Genomic DNA, 17,074 nt, shown 5'->3' on the forward strand with positions numbered 1-17,074 from the left:
AACCTCATTCTTGTTACACACAGGGACATAAACATGGAGCCAACTGGTACAGTACTTGTGTACAGCCCTGACGGGAGACTTGTGAAAACTGTGCGTCAGCAGGGCATGGACTACCCACAGGACATCACTGTGGACGGGGAGGGAAGAATCCTAGTCACAGATGACGATAGTTACTCTGTGTATGTGTTCAACCGGGACGGACAGGTCCTCTTCCAGTTTGGCAGAGGGGAACTTCGGGATCCCTGTGGCATCTGTACTGATGTCGAGGGTAACATCATCGTGGCAGACCAGGAAAATGGCCATCTGCATGTGAAGGTGTTTGCCAGATCGGGTAAGCTTCGCTGGAGCACCCCTACAGATGTGGTGGGACCGCAGGCTTTTGCTGTAAGACATGGTCCACTGCTGGCACAGCTTGTTGTTGTAGTTAATGTGAACAATGAACTCGCATTCAGTCACGTGTACTAGGGGACCTACCAGTGGATAGGTTGTCAAGACCAGGAAGGTCTACATGTATTTTCATATGGTTTTCAGTAATCAGCGTACCTTGTGCAGCTTTTTTTTGCAGTTAAGGCCACACCAATTTAATTTCTTGGTTAACGGATTCAACGCTTAATTTTTTTCTGATTTGAAAATAAAAACTCAGAATCAACTGTAAAATGCTCATATTTTGCCCTGAACAGTTGAAAACAGTCCTTTTCTTCCTAGTTGTTACAGTTATTCCATTTATTTTTTTTTCGCCCACCTGCTCCATTATTTTTCTAGAAAAATCTGTTAACCAAGAAATTAAATTGGTGTGGCCTAAAAAACAGTTTGAAAAGTTTTGTAATCAGCATACCTTGTGCAGTTTGTTTTTGTACAGTTTGAAATTAAAACAGTTTGAAAACAGTATCATAATCAGCATACCTGGTGCAGCTATTTGTTTTTGTACAGTTAAAAACAGTTCATAGACAGTTTCGTAAGCAGCGTAGCTTGTTTTTGCAGTTATAATATAAAACAATAAAATAAATATAAAACAGTTCAAAAACAGTTATCAAAATCAGCGAAAGTAGAGTTCTCAGTTATGTGAGGGAAAGTTACTGTGTCAGTGATTATTGTGTCTGTTTCATGATAAATGTGGTCACGTTGTTTTGTGACAGTTAATACCCGAGTTAAGTAATATGTAAATATAAAGTTTGATTTGTTTCATAATTTTTGTGGAAAAGTAACTCAACTGTACACTGATTTTAACTGTACATTGGTTTGAACATTATTTGATCACCTTTACCTGTATGAAATGTATTCTTCATAGTGGTGTAGCCATAATTAACAAAACATATAAAAGATAGACACACATACTGTACTTACAGTTTTATTTATTGTCTTCGATTGCATCACAAAATTACACAACATGTTGCCATACTAGTTTGGTACCCATACCTTAGGTAGTTTTTTCTTCCTACACCAAAGAAGATATTTAGGGTGGCTCACCCAAGGCCTTCAGGTGTCTATGATCATACACAAGAAATAGTCACTCAAGCAACTTAACTGTGGTATCACAGAATTGCCAAGGTGAATTTTCAACCCCACAGACTAGTATTAAGTGTAAGGACAAACATGAAGAGTCACAATCATCTACAGTGCAAGTATTAGGCAGTAAGCCAAGTATTATATGTCAGCCAACATGTTATGTGGTACACTTGAAATAACACGTACTCTAAGATTGGAATGCATCAGTTACAAAATGCTGTTTTTCAGTTCTCGTTTTTAAGAAACCTCCCCCTTTAACTCAACTGTACATTAAAACTTCCCATGATTTCTTAACATTTCATCTCTGAATTTTCCGTATCCTTTATTTTGCTACTACTGAAGCTACATTGTATTAGAAAACTGCCTTTACAATATTCTTGTAGTGCCTACAACACTCCCCCTCTAAATAGCTTTGCAGGGTCCAAAGACGTTTTTTGTGTGATAGTGCACTCAACGGATCTTGAGAATATTTCACCCAAAATTGTAATACAAGAGTATGAACTAACACCTGCTAATATACATTTTGTACTGTTAAGTTTAACACCACTGCCACTATGTCACAGCGACTATCCCAGTCTTCTTGGACAATTTAGAGATATTGTACTACTTTGAAAAAAAAAAAAACCCACACACATCTGTATGACTGTACAGGACTTAACTTCCCTATGACTTACATGTAAGCTACCAGGTTTTTCAATTCTATACTAGATACACGTATCACAAAGAAATCTTTTACTACAAAACTGCTGAGTGTATCCTTAACATGTACACCGCTGCAAAAGACATTGGGCCTTTTCACAAGAATAATGCTACACAAAGAAGTTTCTCACCAAAGCAACCTGCTAACTTTCTGTTCCATGAAGAGCTTGTTTTAAGTGCAAAACATCCCGTCTGTAGTTTCCAAATGTCAAGTTGGAAAAGATGTCGTCTACAACAGGCAAAATTCTGATGCAACGTTGACCAAAAATCTGAAGAAAACCTTGGAAAAAAATCGCAGGCATGTTCTGCCGACGTGCTTTTGTCAAGACTTCAACCCTTTGATAAGGCTGGAACATTTCTTGGTGACACCTCTGGTGTGGAGCCGTTTTATGCGAAAAGGTCCTCCCTGTCTGTGCCCAAGACTTCGCCTTCCTCGATGGAAGCGAAGTTCATGAAGTGAGAAGGTCGGTGAACCTCGTGGTAGAACTCCTTCGGGTTGGCCAGCTGCAGCTCAAAGTGCATGTTGGGATCGTGACGCACGCCTGAGGAAAATACAAGGAAAAGTCAGGGTCGAGAGAAGAGCTCAAAGTGCATGTTGGGGTCGTGACGCACGCCTGGAGAAAAAAGTTAGAGTCAGTGTGGAAAAAAAAATATAGGAAAAATGTTGTTTTTTTATTTGAAGAGCACTGTGTTTGGACAACCTGTAAGTTTGTTAGTAGAGCATTTTGAACTTCGTTTGCAATCTTCGGCTGGACTTCCTTTTACCTTGTTCTGGGTGTATTTGTATGTGTTTGTCCATGCACTTATCTGTACTCAGTAAAGACGGACACAAACAAATACATGCACACACACACACACAGTACACACACAGTACACACACACACACAAAAACACACACACACACACACACACACACAAACACATACACTCACACACACTAAAAACCAGACTAACCCATGTAGTTGTAGTTCCAAGAGCCTTGCGCCAGTGGACCATGCGTGCACACACACACATACACACACACACACACAAACACACACACACACACACACACAGATACACACACACACACACACACATACAAACACACACACACACACACACACACACACACACACAAACACACACACAGATACACACACACAGATACACACACACACATACTGACCCATGAAGTTGTAGTTCCAGGATCCCTGTGATGGAACCATGAAGAAACCGAGGAAGCGATCCGACAGCAGCATCTGTACGCGCTCGTAGTGGGAAGGCAGGTAGCCCTTCGGGTTGTTTCCCTTGTCCGTGTTCTGTCGACCCCACTCGTAGCCGCTTGGCGTCAGCTTGTAGGCAGTCAGGGAGCAGGAGCCGGGCGTGAAGCTGGGTGGGAAAGGGAAGATGTGTCAGTTACACTTTGAATCTAGTGGTTCTGGGTTCGAATCCCTGGCAGGGCTGAGTGTTGTGCCCAGCTTGTAGGCCGCCAGGGAGCAGGAACCAAGCATGAAACTGGGGGGGGGGGGTTCTTTAACATGGTTGAGAAGTTTTTCTTCACTCTCCACTTGTCCAAAGTCTACAGAAAGAGAATAAATTTACACTGACATGTGGTATAACCTGTGGTATAAGGGAACTCGACTCGGAATCAACAGGTCCCGGGTTCAAGTCCTGATCTTTTGCCCTTGAGAAAGGAACTTAACACTTCACTTAACTCAAGTGAAAATGAGTATTGTCCTGTCCTGTATTTGTTTCTATGTGAGGGACACAACACCAGCAACAGCTGCCTGTGTCCCATGTGTATTGTATTGTTACAATTTAAGTAAATCAAACCAAACAACAGGACAGACATCTTCTCTACCTGCACGTGATAATGATGGTTTTCTCTCCGTCCCATGACGGGTTGTCGGCCATGATCTTGGCGTGCGTGGTGACGTCCTGTGGAGACAGCTGCGGTGACTCGTTTGGCTGAGTGTGCACCCAGCCCAGTGGCTCCATCTCTTTCAGGTACTCGTGCTGAGGCAACTGGGCGGAAAATTGTAACATGTCAAACTTCACATGGTGACGAGCCCTTTTGGCTGCCCTGCCACTTGCTACATAATGTATCCCAACACCATATATGCGGTGACTCGTTAGGCTGCTGTTGGGGACAATTTCAACATGTCAAACTTTCTTTTTAATAATGTACGTCTTTTAACCCCTGTCCTACTGACATTTTTTTACACAATTATATTTACTTCTGCATTGGTTGGTTGCATTTCACTGGTGTGATGCACTGCACGAGAAATACCCCTAAATCATGCATATACAGGGTGCAATATAGATGGTACTGTATGTGCAACCCATAAATATATGGTATCTGCAGGACAAAGGTTTAAGATCTTTATTTTGCTATATAATGTAATCCAACACAATACATGGTGACCGGCCCCTCCTTACACGAAGGTAACAATAACATGAGAGCTGAGAACCGTACCTGGTTAGGCAGGTGTACAGTCTGGTGCGTTCCCCACTGTGGAACCATTACGATGCACCTGATCTCCTTCACCTGGGGGTTGTCAGGTGGGCTCACTCCGTACAGGTAACCTGCGATCTGGAACAACAAGAACAAAAACAAAATTAACTTGCACCTTCCTATCTCCAACACCTACATGTACCCACATACCAAATATCAACATAACCCATCCAAGCCTTTATGTTATGCTAGCCACAAGTATGTGGAAACACACACACAGACACACACACAAACACACACCAAGACCAATACCTCCATAATTATTTTATGGGCATGGGGGTATGCCAGTCTGAGACATGGCAGACTTCACACCACTAGAAGCACAGTGCCTTCTGGCAGAACACACAGGAAATGCACTGCTGAGATGTTACATGTACATGTAGGTCAAAATGTGTAAGAGGTGATCTTTGATTTCAGTTCCCGCAAGTCCTGACTTTCATTCATTCATTCCTTCCTTGGTTGGTCTGTTCGTTCGTTCATTCATTCATTCATTCACTCACTCATTCACCCTTCCCTCATTGATTTTAAGATGTACAAACCAGACCAAATCACATCCAGACAGAGCAGTGATATCTGAAGCAGATTTCTTCCAGTCCAACCAACTTGTTCTTCCTTTTTTTCCACTTTCATTTTCACCACTTTCTCCAACTGACCTGTGCTCTCAGGTCTGAGATGACGATGAACTTCTTGAGGATGTTCTTGGGTAAGATGTAGGTGTATCCTGTCTCCTTAATGTCGTCCGAGGACACGTAGATGTGGTTTGTGCGCAGGTGGAGGTTGGTGGCCGAGATGGCGCGGACTCGCCACTCCGTCTTGGAGGAGAAGGTGGCACGCTCGTAGTTACTGAGGGTGGAGGTGATGATCTCGTCACCATGTTTGTTCACCTGTAACAAAGAGAGAGAGAGAATGTTGAAATAAATGTTGTTTGATGAAATGTTGACAAATGTCACAGGAAAATACTCAGACTGTATTGTTGTTGTTGGTCAGATTCTCTACAGCACCTACACAAACTAGACACCACAGGGTGTCTGCTACAGCACCAGTTACCATGGTGACAGCTGCCTGGTCCAGGTCATTGAGCTCACAAGAAGAAGAAACAAAGCACAAACAATACGCTTTCCTTTTGTGAAGGTAAACATAACTAGAAAGGTAACATTTGCAAAGCAATTGCAAATGCATCATGTTTACCTTCATGACATGGCCCAGCTTAACAGACTACTGCTCTGTTTATTCTCACTCAAACACAATCATACATATGGTGACCATGCATCTTGAACTCAGTTCAAGGAAGTTCTCATCTAACTCGATCTCATCTAACTACAGCCCTAACTACTGATACTATGATTCACTATGGTTAGTGTGAAATTCACACAAATAGAGATCCTAAACAAACAAACAAACAAACGTACCGTTCTAGTTGTGGTGGCCGTGAGCTGCGACTGTTCCTTCGTCTGTTTCTCCAGCTCATCTAACTACAGCCCTAACTACTATGATTCACTATGGATAGTGTGAAATTCACACTAATGGAGATCCTACACAAACAAACAAACTGACCGTTCTAGTAGTGGTGGCTGTGAGCTGCGACTGCTCCTTCGTCTGTTTCTCGATCTCCGCGATCTGCTGCCGCTGCTGCGACGGCGCGGAGATCTCCATCCCGAGGATGATGTCACGGATCTCCGACTGCGTCAGCGACGCCACGTTCACGTTGTTCTTCTTCCCGTAGTCCGCAAGGATCAGGTCCTTCAGCTGAACTTCAACCTGGAGGGAGAGGGAAAGATTTTTTTAAACTCCTAGTAACAAGGATCAAAGCTCTAATGTTGTAGCTGTCTCTTGTGCTAAATCCTAGTAAATAAGGACAGAGGAAATGACACTTTTTCTTCTCGTATTGCCGTTGATCCCCTGGAATTCAATCAACCTTTTGGCCTTGAGAAATGTTGTGAACCACTATGCCCATTCCCTACAGAACAACCAAAATGAATGGACACAGACTATTGTTATAATTTTCTATGACAACATAAGGGAGGACCTCCATCAACTAAACTTAGATAAGATCAACCCACAGGACAGAGACAAGTGGCGAGCTGCCATCAAGCCCCAGTTGTATTGCGCAAGCATGTCTAACCCTCGGAAGACTGGGAACAACAGATGATAAACCGGACAGTGAGCGTGTGAGTGACACTGTGTTCTTTGTAAAACTGTTTGTGTAAGGAATATGATACAGACTTGTATGACTCTATGACTTTGTTCCAACTTCAACAATGTAACCTGTATCTTGTTATCTTTAGTCTGACCCTGACCTCCTTTCTCATGACAAGGCTCAAAGTGTTTCATGAATAAACAAACAAACAAACAAACAAACAAACCTTGATCCACTCCTCATCGCTGAGTGTTGGCCAGATGTGGTGCGGCTCTGTGATCGTTGTCTTGTCTGGTTTCAGGACCACCTTGGTTCGGTCGTTGTTGACGTGTAGAGCTCTCAGGATCAGGATGAGACGAGAGAATGCCTAGAGAAAAGCAGCCAAGTGTTACAGATCAAGGAAAATTAGTACAGGACTTAAAAATGAAAGAGGCCATTTACAGCAGGGCCCATTATCCCGACGGGGGCTGACATCGTCTACCAGATATCTTTGACCCAGTGTTGACGTCACACTTCAGATAAGCCACGTGACAAGTCTTACTGGGTCAGTCTACTGAGGAAGACCAGAGTGACTGGTTGAAAGCTCTAGGTGAAAGAACTTCTGGATTTCAAGTTTTAACTTTAAACAGGACTTGAAAATGTTGTCAAAAGTAAAGAAACTTTTTTCACTTTTCATGTGAAAAAAGGCCTCTTCCAAATGAAAAATAGGCCTTTTTAAATTAGAACTTCCATTCATGGTCTTTTGCTCTGAACATTCACAATACTACCATAACAGTTGTACAGTGTGCCCCCCTCCCCACATACCGTGTAGGATGAGCCAGTTCTAGTACATCTGTGGTTCTGAGGCCTTCAGATCTAGAATCAGGTCTCCAAACCTCTGCTCTGAACCACAGAACTACCAAACCTGTACAGTGTGCCCCCCTCCCCATATATGTGCCCCCCTCCCCACACTTACCGTGTAGGACGAGATAGTTTTGAGCCAGTCGTCGTACAGGTTGAATAAGACCATCTGCGGCTCTGTGGACTTCAGGATCAGGTCCCCAAACTTCTGCCCTGAACAACAGAATTACAAAGCAGTACAGTGTGCCCCCCTCCCCACACCTACCGTGTAAGACGAGATAGTTTTGAGCCAGTCGTCGTAGAGGTTAGACAGGACCATTTGTGGCTCTGTGGCCTTCAGGATCAGGTCTCCAAACTTCTGTCCTGTACCACAGTACTAAAATACTGTACTGTACAGTGTGCCCCCCTCCCCACATGTGTGCCCCCCTTCCCACACTTACCGTGTAGGACGAGATAGTTTTGAGCCAGTCATCGTAGAGGTTGAATAGGACCATCTGTGGTTCTGTGGCCTTCAGGATCAAGTCCCCAAACTTCTCCACCTTCAGGCAAGCCTGGAACGGAAGCTGCAGTTCGCTTCCCTTGATGACGATGTTGGGGAAGTCAAGCAGATGGACCTGGAACAAAACAACAAAAATGGTTCGATTTATTAATTGATTGAGACACCAGTACTTTTGTGGAATTTGTGTAAAGATTGACGCAACAGGTAGCCACAGTTGCAACCTATTTTTTTGCCTTGCAAAAATTTCCTGCTTTAAAACATAACGGAAGGTTAACACCATCTAAATCGTATCTACAACCAGGCAATCCAATGTAAGGTTTGTAACGTTTGTAAAATCGTAAAGGTTCTTCATCCGTAGGGGCAGTGGGTTGTTGATCTGCCGTGTTAAGGGCACAGTATTAGAAGGCTGAGCCCATCCCTCTCCTTCCACTGCCTTCTACCTCCCCAATCCAACCCTAGTCAGGTACCAATTGTACACCTGGGTGGAGTGAGGAAAGTCATGTAAAATCACAAAATGTTTAGCCGGCATTCGATACTATTTCTTTGTTTATTGTTTATTGATTGATTGTTTGGAAGTTGACTAACCTCGAGTGGATCCAACATGCCCTTCCTGGTGACGATGATCTGTTTGGGCTGTTCCTCCACCGGCAGGGATCGGATCAAGGCGGCCACCTCTTCTGCTGTCTTCCACTTGGCCAGCTGTAACAGAATAGATGGTTCTGTATCTGTATCTGTACAGCCGGTATAACTGCCCTTCAGTGTATCACACGAGCTTTGCAGGCAAGCGGTCTTTGGATGAATGGGCTGAATCAACTGTTTGCCACACTTGCTTCTTCTCTAAAGACCTGTCCAGTACAAGGGTTGGATTAAAGAAATAAAAGTGAAAGTTCTCACCTGTCCGAGACGTTTCTGCCCTGCCCAGACGGAGGTGTGGATGATCTTGAGGAACAGCTGTCCTGTTCGAGGGTTGAAGATGAAGATGGCTCCGTTGATGGGTTTGGTCGTCAAGTTGCCCTCAAACGTCTGCAGAACAAGGCAAAATTTCCTTCATTTCCATTTCCAAACCAGTACACAACACTATTCAGACCTTGGACTACTTTTACCCATTTGTACCATAGTTAACCTCACCTAACCGTTGGAGTTCCTACCTTTTTCCTACACATAACTGTGTTCCTACCTTGTGTATGGTGACCCTGTAGACATTAGTGTCGTCCACAAACCAGATGATCTGGTTGGAGAACAGTTCCCCGTAGTTCTGGTTTACATGTTATCTACCCAATATTCGAGGCCTTTTTGCTGTATGCAGGTATCTGGCTTGGTAGGCAATCGGCTAATATATTACAACTTACAACCTGTCACATCTAAACATTAGAGTTCCTACCTTGTGGATGGTGACCCTGTAGACGTTGGTGTCGTCCACAAACCAGATGATCTGGTTGGAGAACAGTTCTCCGTAGTTCTGTGAGCTCAGGTACGGCTCGGTGGGCTCTGAGGAGTAGAGCTGCAGGCCCTTGCGTATCCGCTCCCGGAGCACGTACAGCGCAGGGTTGGCCTTCATGATCTTGGCCATGGCCTGCTGGATCAGCGGCTTGCAACCCGGGAACCAGTTCCCGTACGCACTGGGGTGGGGTCAGAGGGCAGGGCAAAGGTTAAGGTCAGAGGTTAAGTGTAAAGGTCAAGACATTCAAAGACTTAAAAAATGGAACATGTCTTTGCATTCAGCATTTAGAATATTATAAATGATTGAGCACACACACACACGCATACATGAACAAACACATGCACACACACACACACACACACACACACACATTCACACATTCACACACTCACATACATACACACAAAACACACACAAAACTGCCCACCTGTGTAGATTATAAGCCAGGTCGATAGCGATCATGAGGCCTGTTGGTGAGGGGTAGATACTCATGTTGTCAGTCGTGTAGTCCAGGAACTTGGCGCGGGCGTAGCGCTCGATGTCGTGGGAATCGTAGTCGCCCCAACGCAGCTGCACGTCAAGCCAATACTTCTGCGTTGTTGTGCTGTCCATCGTATCCCTGGTAACAAAAAAACAAACATGTTATCATAAAAGTTCATCTCTTGGTAGTTACATGTTTGGAACAGTGCGATGGGGGCCGACATTGTCTACCAGATACCTTTGACCCAGTGTTGACGTCACACTTCAAAGAAGCCACGTGACAAGCCTCGCTGGGTCGGTCTACTGAGGAAGACCAGAGTGACTGGTCAAAAGCTCTAGGAGAGAGAACTTCTTTGTGTTGGACCAAAAGTTGAACAAACGTTCATGGCCTCGAATTACAGACAAAACCAAGAAGGTGCTATGCTAAAAGAAATGGATTCTCATTTCATAATCTGGGAGAATACTAGATCAGACAGAGGGTGTAGGTAGTTTGGATTTGGATGACAAGATCACTTAAGACACAGGACAAGATTTCTAAGATAGAGGTCATGATTCCTTAAAGCAGAGGACAAGATTTCTTAAGACAGAGAACAAGATTCCCAAAGACAGGTCACATACTTGGAGTCTGCGAGGAGAGATGGCTTTGAGACGTTCCACTTGTAGGCAGCGAACAGTAAGATGTCGGCGCACGAGCTGTTCATCTTGTAAGACTTCCTGGGATGGATGGTCTCCTTCTGAACTGTCTCAATCTCCAGGGCATCCAGCTCCTGGTCAAACACCTGGGGGGGACAATAGTACAGGTGAGCACTTTCACTTTCATCAAACATTAGCATAGTCACCATAGGACAGGTGAGAACTTTCACCCAACCTGGGCGCAGGCTCAACAGGCTATGACTTTCACTTAGATTCTAGAACAGGTGAGAATTTTCACTTTCATCTTAGGACCATCACAACGGGTGAGAACTGTCACTTAACCTGGGCAACAGTACAATGGAAGAAACACTTTCATTTAATTTTTGTGATTGTTCTCCTTCTAAAGGGACATTTCATATGACCTACAAGACGAGCAAAAATTTCTTCAAGTCACAGTAACTTCAAGTTCAATTATGTCATGCATGGATTTGTAAACATTTCATACAGTTGTAACTCAAAAATGTAACCTTCCAAATAAACTATAAATAAACAAACAAACATTACCTGGCACAGATCCATGACCACGCTCTCGTGGATCTTCTGCCACAAGTGAGCGCGGAAGATCTGGATCAGAGAGATCTTCAGCGTAGGGATCTTCCCGTGCATGAAGATCCCGGTCAGATCCAGCTGCACCTGGAATCCCACGTACACCTACAGGGGGCAAAGGGGAAAGGTTAAAGTACACTTGCAAGGTCAAAGGGTAAAGGTTAAAGTACACCTGCAACAGCAATGGAACTGTCAAGGTTGTGGATGGTGAGTTAGTTTTACCACAAATCCCTTTTTACATATTTCTAAACCTATACAACCAAACAATTTGCCAGGAATTGGATCAGTGCACTTTTTAAAAATTCTTACGTGTACCTTTATGTCAAGTACATGTCACAAAAAAATTCTGAAGAAGTGACCTATGGCAATGGTCCTGTTCTCAGATGGACAGGGAAACTCTGGTTGGAGACCCTTTAGTGAAACACTTTTCAGCATGGCACACTTTCACAATGTCAAAGACATTTTTCAAGTTCCTTGAAGAATCGTCATCTACCCCTACAACTTAGTGATCCAGCGATTCAGCATGACACATTTTCATCCCTAAGACATTTCTCAAGTTCCTAAAATAACTAACTTCGACTTACGTTTGCCCTGTTGATGGTAGGAGACCACCAGAGGGTGAAACGTCGGTTGGGAATCTGGTTCAGACCGGATCTCTGTGCGTTGGTCAGCTTCTTGTACTTCATCGACTCCTCAAATCCGGATGCTTTCTCCCAGAACAGACCTTCCCAGGTGGGGAAGTACGTGCCCTGAAAAGTCAATTCCTTATTATTGACAATGACAATGAACTTTACTGCATATTCACGCCCTACATGGGCCAAATGCACTAGGTTAGGTACTGAGGTACAAGGGTGGAAGGAACAAGTGCTACATTACAGTATGTCTTCAGGATCTCTTCTCTCTTTTTGAAAGAAATACTAACAAATTTATGTATTTTTCTGTAGTTCCTGGATGATATAATATGTTTGAACAATTCTCTTTTCAGTAAGTGCGTATATTTCTATTCTAATGGAGGTCCCATGTTTGGGGAGAGCCACACCCCTAGCACGTTAAAGAACCCATGTTGCACTTATCGAAAATCGTAGGGGTCCTTCCCGGTGTGAGTGGTTCAAACCTTACAGTCCAATCTTACGAAGCTTGACTGTACTATGTACAAAACTGGTGTGTTACGCCTAAAGGCGGTTTACCGGTTAATATACGAAACTAACATACCTTGAAGAGCGTGTGTTTTAGGATGTGTGGAGAGTTTTACCTTGAACAGACTGTAGCAATTTTTTTGTGTAAGAAGAGTTGAAGGAGTTGTACAGACGAGATATGAAAGAGAAGAGTGAAGAGTTTTACCTTGAAGAGCGTGTGTTCCAGGATTCCCTCCACGCCTCCGAGCGCCTGGATCATGTCCGTGCGGTAGTTGTTCAGGTTCCACAGCTTCCCATCATGCCGCTGGTGCGTCCACCAGAACGGGTTCTGCTTCAGCACCTGGAGGGGGAGGGGGGCGGGAAAAAACAGTCAAGGTCACAGGGTCATGTCATAGTGCAGAAACATGGAAACTATCATTTTTGATGAGGTTTATCTAGAAATTCACCACCAGCACTGCTCATGTTACTAGAATTTGTTCTGCTTCAGCACCTGGAGTGGGAGGGGGGCGGGGAAAACAGTCAAGGTCGCAGGGTCACGTTATAGTTCAAAAACTAGCGTATTGGGTCAAGGTTATCTTGAAATTCACCATAGCTTGGAGTGGTGTCACTATATATATATATACGACTGCTCAAGTCACCAGGATATGTTCTACTTCAGCACCTGGAGGGGGAGGGGGGCAAGGACAGAGAGTCAAGGTCATGTTAATGTGGTTGGAAGGTTGTCACCTGGACTATCAACATATAATGAGCAATGGCGCAAAAAGGAGGGAAGGGGGGCATTCTCAAGCAGCCTTAAGGCATATTGGATCATTTCTTTGGAACAAAATTGACAAAGAAAAAACTTGACATTCCAATGAAAAGGTCATTCTCTGGAACTAGCATGTCAAACAAACCGTCTCACACAATCACCTGAGGACACACCCTAGTACAGAGGGATGACAAAGCGGTCCTCGTCAACCTGACGGACGAACGACAAATATCCAATCTTTGTAAGTGAGATACAAAGGAAACTTGAAAGATCCAGTCCAATAGAACACCTTACCTGATACTGCTTGAAGAGAAGTTTAAGTTTAAGATTACCTGATACTGCTTGAAGTCAGTGCGGACCCTCCAGCCCTTATCGTACGCCAGCGTGTGTCTGTCCTTCTGGAACAGAGTGTTGATGCGGGGAATCCCTCGGTCCCACGAGTCTTCCAGGTCCTCCAGGGTCAGCCGACGGTTCTGCGCGTTCGCCTCCTGTCGTTTGAGGGCGTACTCTGCCCAGACGCGCTGAGAGTCGATGAACTCACTCTCCCACGGCTGGATGTACCTACAGGGAACACAGAACAAAAGAAAAAAACGTTCATTTCCCAGTCACTGACTACAAACCAGGCAGGGAACATTTAGCTACTAACAAAGAAAGAAAAACAGCTTTTATTCCCGTTTTATGTCCAATATTGCAGCACTGAGGGAACATTCAACAGTTGATTTAAAACAAACAGTAAATTCATGGTGGTCTAGCATAACAAACTACTCAGCTGTTTCTTCTTACTCTAACACATTCACAGATAAGACCATCCCCTCCAACTCTGTCCTTCCACTTGCTACATAAATATGAATTAAATTTTTTTAAAGTTTCACCATTTCTTGGCACAGTTAACCCCTCACCTGTACAAGTTAGGGATAAGCTGGTCCTCATCGTGGCTCATGCCCGATCGGAAATGCGTGATGCCGACGTCTGTCTGCTTGGACCAAACTCACCTGTATAAGTTTGTCTTACCTGTGTACACATCTGTCTCACCTGTACAACTTTGTCTCACCTGTATATTATTAAGTTTATCTCACCTGTACAAGTTAGGGATAAGCTGGTCCTCATCGTGGCTCATGCCCGATCGGAAAAGCGTGATGCCAACGTCGGTCTGCTTAGACCAAACTTCGTCTCACCTGTGTAAGTTTGATTTATCTGTGTACAATCTGTCTCACCTGTACAGATTGGGGATGAGCTGGTCCTCATCATGGCTCATGCCGGATCGGAAATGCGTAATGCCGACGTCCGTCTGCTTGGACCAGCGGAGATCCGACTGTGGGATCAGCACGTGGCCCATGGACAGCATCCCGGGCCCCTTGTTCACATCTTATAAGTTTAAAGAAACATGGCTGAAAATCTTACCTGATACTGCTTGAAGTCTGTGCAGACCCTCCAACCCTTGTCGTATGCCAGCGTCTCGATCAATTCTAGAAGATGAGACCTTTCTTCAACTGAATGTCTTACCTGATACTGTTTGAAGTCAGTGCGGTTGGAGGAAAATCCCCATTTGTACAGAAACACGCAATTCAGCCTATGGATCGAAGTAAAAATAACCCGTTTACCTGTACAAGTTGGGGATAAGCTGGTCCTCATCGTGGCTCATCCCCGATCTGAAATGCGTGATGCCGACGTCCGTCTGCTTGGACCAGCGGAGATCCGACTGCGGGATCAGCACGTGGCCCATGGACAGCATCCCGAGGCCCCCTAGCTCCTTGGGCGTGTAGAACACCACGGGCGGGAAGCGGGAGGGCATCTTGGAGTTCAGCCCGATCTTGATCCGGGTCTGGATCTTGTTCTCACACTTGACCAGCAGGTCAAGGAGCTCCTGGGTGTTCACCTGGGCGGCAAGTAAGGAACACAATGAGTACTAGAATTATCAACCAAGGATTGAAATGTTCAAACATTAGGAATGAGCTGGCCATGTTACAATAGAGGGCTGTATAGAACAGCTAGAGGCACATTGCACTATTTCACTTGACCAGCAGGTCAAGGAGCTCTTGGGTGTTCACCTGGGGGTTAAGGAACGAAACGATTTGTCTTCAAGTACCAGAGTTATGAACCTGAAGGATTGACGTACTAAAAACTTGTTTTTCCTAGAGAACTATGTACTGTAGAGTGTTACCTAGTAGCATTGCTAGATGTTACAATAGAAGGCTTTACAGATACAGCTTGAGGCATACTGCACTATTTCTGTTGGTTGAAAGACTTTCCTTGATGCTTAAATTCACAAAGACAATCCAACTCTGGGTCTGAAAGTAGCTACACTGTACCTTGGCAAAAACCGTAATGTATTGTGCATAGGCAGAATGTCTCATATAAGGTCCTACTTGCGTATCTATGGTTAAGATCCCATCTGTAGTTTCCAAATGTTATCTCAAAAAAGATACTGTCTGTAACAGGCAGAATTCTGATAAAACGTTGACCAAACATCCAACGAAAACCCTGAAAAATCAGGGTTTTGCGCAGGCGCAGTATGTTCTGCTGATGTGCTTATTTAGTGGATTATGTAAATTTATAATGTAGCTCAAAAGCAAAACAGACAAACAAACGTACCACAGCCTCTCGGAAGTATGTCATGAGTCCGATGAGGGCGGTGTTCCACTTGTTCACGATCTTGGTGAAGGTGGTTGAACCGGATGCCATGAGGATCTGGCGCACGCGGTTGTGGAACCTCTGCATGGACTCATCGTCCACACGCAGGAAACACTGCGCAGTACGCTCCTTAGTTACCTGGAGGAAAGGACAGGGATCTTAGGTTAGAACTGGAAAGGTAAGGCCCATGCACACAGTGGTGGAACCGGACCTTCCAAGAAGATCTGAGAAGGACAAATCCCCTGGGAAGAGGCAGAGTCAGTAGCGACTGACAAAAGGAAGTCGAAGTTTGCTGCCCGATGTGCCATCAGGCACAGGAGGAACTAAGGTCTAAGGTAAGGATTCTCGTAATATTTTCTCGGACCATGAAAGTTTGCTACCGTGAACATGATATACATTGCCAACATGTAGCCTTGTGTATGTGACATCAGGCACAGGAGGAACTAAGGTCTAAGGTATGGTCTCCTACCTCGTTCTGCAGGTTCCAGACCCCGTCGCGATGTGTGAACTCCTCGTAGGTTGTGCGACACTTGGGCAGGATACGGCACTCGAAGCCGCACATGTTGAACAGCAGGTTGGGGTTGTCCTTGCTGTACACAGACACAAAGCTGTTCTCCCAAACGATGGTCGTCACCGAGCGGGGAAGACGGTTTTTCATCTCCCAAAACACCGCACGGCCACTAGGAATGGGAGAAGAAATAAAATTAGGAAACAATAAAATTTACAAGCTTGTCGCTAGTGCTATCTAAAGTTTACGTCCTTCTCAGGAATGGTCACATTTGGATGAAGGAAGCAGCGCTTCCTCGGCAAAGGCCATGTCCATGAGCCTCATCCGTGCATCTCTCGGCCAGCACTTAATATTAATTTTGTTAATCACACGTGTGCCATGCAAAAAAAAGTAAAAAAGTTTGTAATTTTTGAAAAAAATTTTGTTTAATTTTTTGGGAAAAAAATTTTTTTCTTAATTTTTTGAAAAAATTTATAAACATTTTTCCCCGACTCACAGGTTGACGTCGTGCTTCATGAGCCTCATCCTTGCGTCTCTCGGCCAGCACTTCTTGTTGTTGTACCCGACGATGTTCTCGTTGTTGACTTATTCATTTATTTCGATTGTCATGAGTGCCATGCAAAAAATAGTAAAAAAATTTTTCGAAAAAAGGAAATTTTCGAAAAATTTTTCCCCCCCCAATTTTTTTTTTTTAAAGTTTTTTTGCTAAAGAC

General features: G+C 44.3%; 1 protein-coding gene across 1 annotated transcript in view; it reads right to left on the reverse strand.

Annotated features, from left to right (window-relative positions):
• Positions 1–2,571: 2,571 nt before the first annotated feature.
• The window catches only part of LOC109462203 (pre-mRNA-processing-splicing factor 8), a 31,142-nt gene continuing 16,639 nt past the window's right edge, over positions 2,572–17,074 (reverse strand). The window contains exons 23-43 of the mRNA XM_019758727.1: positions 16,323–16,533; positions 15,815–15,991; positions 14,824–15,098; positions 13,555–13,783; positions 12,680–12,814; positions 11,923–12,087; positions 11,297–11,443; positions 10,718–10,878; positions 10,047–10,238; positions 9,560–9,797; positions 9,073–9,201; positions 8,764–8,877; positions 8,120–8,293; positions 7,795–7,887; positions 7,066–7,206; positions 6,257–6,460; positions 5,356–5,586; positions 4,664–4,780; positions 4,049–4,212; positions 3,374–3,576; positions 2,572–2,747 (exon numbers count right to left, since the gene is read on the reverse strand). Coding sequence (XP_019614286.1) covers positions 2,593–2,747; positions 3,374–3,576; positions 4,049–4,212; positions 4,664–4,780; positions 5,356–5,586; positions 6,257–6,460; positions 7,066–7,206; positions 7,795–7,887; positions 8,120–8,293; positions 8,764–8,877; positions 9,073–9,201; positions 9,560–9,797; positions 10,047–10,238; positions 10,718–10,878; positions 11,297–11,443; positions 11,923–12,087; positions 12,680–12,814; positions 13,555–13,783; positions 14,824–15,098; positions 15,815–15,991; positions 16,323–16,533 — 3,655 coding nt within the window. The 3' untranslated portion in view covers positions 2,572–2,592. The remainder of the gene's footprint in view (positions 2,748–3,373; positions 3,577–4,048; positions 4,213–4,663; positions 4,781–5,355; positions 5,587–6,256; positions 6,461–7,065; positions 7,207–7,794; positions 7,888–8,119; positions 8,294–8,763; positions 8,878–9,072; positions 9,202–9,559; positions 9,798–10,046; positions 10,239–10,717; positions 10,879–11,296; positions 11,444–11,922; positions 12,088–12,679; positions 12,815–13,554; positions 13,784–14,823; positions 15,099–15,814; positions 15,992–16,322; positions 16,534–17,074) is intronic.

This window comes from Branchiostoma belcheri, unplaced genomic scaffold (genome assembly GCF_001625305.1).
Source record: "Branchiostoma belcheri isolate BF01 breed outbred unplaced genomic scaffold, Haploidv18h27 scaffold113, whole genome shotgun sequence".
NCBI lineage: Eukaryota > Metazoa > Chordata > Leptocardii > Amphioxiformes > Branchiostomatidae > Branchiostoma > Branchiostoma belcheri.